Source organism: Cicer arietinum, chromosome 7 (assembly GCF_000331145.2).
Source record: "Cicer arietinum cultivar CDC Frontier isolate Library 1 chromosome 7, Cicar.CDCFrontier_v2.0, whole genome shotgun sequence".
In the NCBI taxonomy this organism is placed as follows: domain Eukaryota; kingdom Viridiplantae; phylum Streptophyta; class Magnoliopsida; order Fabales; family Fabaceae; genus Cicer; species Cicer arietinum.
In genome coordinates, this window is record NC_021166.2 from 26,512,612 (window position 1) to 26,517,124 (window position 4,513).

The following is a 4,513-nucleotide window of genomic DNA, read 5'->3' on the forward strand; positions in this document are numbered from 1 at the left end:
TATATATATATATATATATATATATAAATCAAATATTACTTAAACTCTGAAAGAAACTTAAGCAACCAAACATACAGAAAGAATGAGTAAATAGTTATTTTGACAGTAGCTGTGACTACTATTTCTGTTTTAAGTTGCTGAAACAAATTAACGAAAGCATAGTGCAAAAATAAAAACAAAAAGTAAGCAACAAAAACAAGCAGACAAGAGTGGTGTCAAATAAAGTCATCATAATCAATGAGCCAAAGTAACCGCCAAGCAACGCTCTTATAAAGAAAAAGACCACATTTTTGTAACATTATTAATCATGCCACCCTTATAATAACCACTCCCACAAGTATGATTTGCATCATAAATTTGTAAAGAGTCATATATAGTCATCAACGACACATTTATAACAATGGCAACGAAATCAACAATTTCATTCACATTCTTCTCCTTAGTCATGTTAGCACTAGCAAATGGTTCTAACACCGGCAAAATTGCAATTTACTGGGGCCAAAACGGAAATGAGGGCACGTTAGCCGAGGCTTGTGCCACTGGAAACTATGAATACGTGATCATAGCATTCTTGCCAACTTTTGGCGACGGCCAAACTCCCATGATCAATCTAGCTGGTCATTGTGATCCATACAGTGATGGATGCACCGGCATAACCTCAGACATTAAATCATGTCAAGCCAAAGGTATCAAAGTTTTGTTGTCAATAGGAGGAGGTGCCGGAAGCTACTCAATTGCATCTATACAAGACGCGAGTAGTGTAGCAACTTACCTTTGGAATAACTTCTTGGGCGGACAATCTTCGTCTCGCCCTCTTGGTCCTGCTGTTCTCGATGGCATTGACTTCGATATTGAAGGTGGATCAAACCAGCATTGCGGTGATCTTGCTAGGTACCTTAAAGGGTATAATGGGAAAAAAGTTTACATAACTGCAGCTCCTCAGTGTCCATTTCCTGATGCTTGGATAGGAAATGCTCTTACAACAGGACTTTTCGATTATGTTTGGGTGCAATTCTACAACAACCCTCCTTGTCAATACAATCCTGGTGAAATTAGCAACTTTGAAGATGCATGGAAGCAGTGGATATCAGCTATCCCTGCAAACAAGATATTCTTGGGGTTACCGGCTTCTCCAGAGGCTGCAGGCAGTGGTTTCATTCCTGCAGCTGATCTAACTTCTACCGTGCTTCCGGCTATTAAGGGTTCTGCTAAATATGGTGGTGTTATGTTGTGGTCTAGGTATGACGATGCTCAGAGTGGTTATAGCTCTTCTATCAAGAGCCATGTGTGAAATCTAAATTCATCTATGTAATATGTAATGTTTATTTGTGTATATGTAATATGTGAAGTTTATTTGTGTACTGGTTGGTGTATGTAAAAATATCTCTGTCTATAATATGAACATGTTTTGTTGAAAATTGAAATGACATCACTATGGTTGATTAGCGATATTAACTATTAACGACTGTTATTTGGAAGGACTGGTAATAGTAAGAAACTCAACCAATAATAATTTTTAAAATGTGTTATTAATATTTTCTCAATACAAGAGCTATGAATTAAAGTAGGTAATTACTATGATATGGTGACATGTTACAAAAGGAAAATTCCTCATTCATCAAAAGTGTAAAAGGAAATTTACAGTTCTTACCTCCTGCACTAAGCCACTAACTAATATTATGGAGAACCTGTTACATCTTACACGAAATGGAAAGATAAACTAACCTCAAATGTTAGCAAAATCATCTCTTCCTCCATTTTTAACTCGAATCACGGGGAAGGTGAACAAAGTGAAACATTGGTCAACTTGCCCTTTAGATCACAAGGTCTTCTATCATTGAACCCCATAACGGAGTTAAATTCTTTGCGATAATAATGCACCAGCAATCACTTTTCAACCATAGACACAAGAAGAACAGGAAACCCTCCTTGATACAGTTGAGTTTTCCTCTCTTCGGTCCAGCTCGAAACATACACATCAAAACGAGACTAGTCAAGCTGGAAAGGATGTCAAAGTACCTCTGCCTTCAATGTGCATCCCTTCACATATCATGTTGTGTCAAGTCAGGAGCTTGGCTAAGGACAAATGTTCAAGAGGGTCAATAATTTAGAGATTATTTTTTAGACATTTTTAAGATAAGCTACTTTGTGTTTTCTACCCAATGTTGTCAATTGCAAATCACACAAAATAGCAGTTTTTTCAAATTCCGCTAAGCTAAAGTGCTGCAATAGCGTTTTGTTCAAATTCCGCTATGCTATAGCGATATAGCGCCACTTTAGTGGTTATTTGACAACGTTGTTTTTACCATAATTACAATTGCTTATTTGTTTTAAAAAGATTATTTATCGAAAATGATTTACAAAAACAGTTTCTTATTTGAAATTGTTTTTTATTTTATTTTTCAAATTTTAATTTTTTTTCTAAAAAAAATTATAACAAACGGATGAAAACTCCAAATAGTAATTTTTTTTTATTAAAAAATTGTGATTTTTTTTAAAAAAAATAAGCTGTAAAAAATGTACCCTTAAGTGGCAAGAAGTCCATCGTTACAAAATCGATGAGATAGTTTGGCAAATCCTATTTACTAGAGTGGGCTAGTTCCTCAAAGAATGTGGTTAGCCTATGGATACCACATAAAGAAAATGGAATTGTATTCTTATGAGTCATGGTGCCACTGAGAACATCAAAATGAACGGTATATGTTCAAGTGGAAACAAAAGGAACCTTAAAGAGCTGGAAATGATCAAGCAGTCTAGAGCTGGAACTGTTCAAGCAGTCCCGGGCAGAGATGGAACTGTCCTGTGCCGGAATAGCTTCACCAATGCTCTACGTTCACAATCCTGCAGAGATTGAAGATAAACATTTTTTGTAAAAAACCGATATATTCATTCAGCGCTCAATTCGTTTATCTCATAAGATCAATTTTAGTTTTAGAGTATCTTAGATTATCTCTTAGGATTAATTTTCATATTACTTAGATATTGTTATGATTTGTTTCCTGATTTCCCTATTTATTTAGGATTTTTGGTCTTGTATCCCTATAAATAGAGATCAATATTTAGTTTTTTGTATCAAGCTACTATTATATTATAATCAAGTTCTTATCAATAACATAAGCTCTTATTTTTTCTCTACTTCTTTTGTCTAAAACTCAACTTCAACAGTTAAGTAGCACTCAAGCAAGAACTATATATCCTTGTCCAATCTACCCTTGAGTGAGTAATAGGTTATTTGATGGAGATCGCAGAAAAGATGCAGAATAAGTACTGTTCAAAATACGCATAACATTAAACACATTGCGTGTACACACAGAGATGATGTAAAAATTCACCTTGAACATATATAGACGAAATGGTCTATCTGGATTCATTCTCCTGAGTTTCAAATAAGTATAAGCAAAGCTTAGTTGATCACGGGACGTAAATCGATCAACTTCATTGAACCAAAGACATGAAAATAAATTTGACATTGGTGTGTGCGCCCTGACTATAAAGGAACCCTCAGGAACATCTGCAACATGAAACAGTCAATAGTTATAATCATAGTACAAACAAGCAGAGCCAACAAAATTCCATAATGAACGATGCAAAGCATACGCACAGCTCGGAAGTAGATTATTTGGGTTTGATGGGTCAAACTTGGGGAGGCCATCAGACTGGTAAAAGTTAAATTGTTCATCGATTGCTGTGTGGTTGTACTTATTTAAGCGCTTATTTTGAAGTACCTCCTCCCAGACACTATGACGATCATAATGATTCGAAATGGCATATTCTGCCTTCCTTCGCCACAAAAAATATTCAATAATCAGCATAGGGTCAGATGTCAGTCGCATCTTGCTGTCAAGCCAAATTGAATACCTACCAAACAAGAATATTTTCAAACAACATTAAAGATGGGAAAAGAATCGAAGTAACTTGAATGCTAGAACAGATTGTGAGATCTACCTAGAATTTGGGAAGAGGCGGTGCGATAAAAATTTTGGCACCTTGCCAGTTCTTCGCATGTCCTCGTATGGCAAGTTTTTTACAATAACTACTTTCCACAGGCCAATGTGACCTGTATCATCAGGTTGGTTTCCTTCTGATGAAAGTTTGGACATTGTTTGATCATCCAAGAACATAACAAAACAAACATTGTCCTTTGAATATTGACTGATCTGTGGCAAAGAAAAGATGCTTCATTTATAAATTCAAGATGTAATACACTAATGATTTATCTTTCAACGAAATATTATAATCACATAATCCAAGTTGATATTCCACTACAACATATTATGTAATAATAATATAGTAAATTAAATGTAATCAAAACCTAATAATAACACATGCAAATAAGTATATGATATATTATCACCAAGGACAAGGTTGCCAATATTTTACCAAAACCGAATCTAATGAATTAAAAAAGATTAATGTATCAAATGGAAAATTTCTGCAGTGCAAATTCATTTTTCTCTGCTCCATTGTTTACTTCTCAAACAAGGGGTAAAGTTTTATACTCATGGTAGGGAAA

At 34.9% G+C, this 4,513-nt stretch overlaps 2 protein-coding genes across 6 annotated transcripts in view; one reads left to right on the plus strand and one right to left on the minus strand.

Annotated features, from left to right (window-relative positions):
* Positions 1-315: 315 nt before the first annotated feature.
* On the plus strand, positions 316-1,418 carry LOC101512905 (acidic endochitinase-like). Its single transcript, XM_004511157.4, has one exon. It carries the CDS (start codon positions 401-403, stop codon positions 1,289-1,291), a length of 891 nt encoding a protein of 296 aa, XP_004511214.1. The 5' UTR covers positions 316-400; the 3' UTR covers positions 1,292-1,418.
* Positions 1,419-1,491: 73 nt separating this feature from the next.
* The window catches only part of LOC101512141 (probable hexosyltransferase MUCI70), a 7,603-nt gene continuing 4,581 nt past the window's right edge, over positions 1,492-4,513 (minus strand). For 2 of the 5 annotated variants that reach the window (XM_004511154.4, XM_004511156.4), the window contains exons 5-9: positions 3,946-4,157; positions 3,602-3,858; positions 3,333-3,511; positions 2,726-2,841; positions 1,492-2,076 (exon numbers count right to left, since the gene is read on the minus strand). In XM_004511154.4, coding sequence (XP_004511211.1) covers positions 2,770-2,841; positions 3,333-3,511; positions 3,602-3,858; positions 3,946-4,157 — 720 coding nt within the window. In that variant the 3' untranslated portion in view covers positions 1,492-2,076; positions 2,726-2,769. Of the gene's footprint in view, positions 2,077-2,523; positions 2,842-3,332; positions 3,512-3,601; positions 3,859-3,945; positions 4,158-4,513 lie in introns of all 5 variants that reach the window. The other 3 variants (XR_012161357.1, XM_004511155.4, XM_027336959.2) reach the window with 3 other exon arrangements.

What these genes read in the sequence shown, in the direction of transcription:
- LOC101512905 (XM_004511157.4), top strand. Translation starts at nt 401, where the DNA reads ATGGCAACGAAATCAACAATTTCATTCACATTCTTCTCCTTAGTCATG.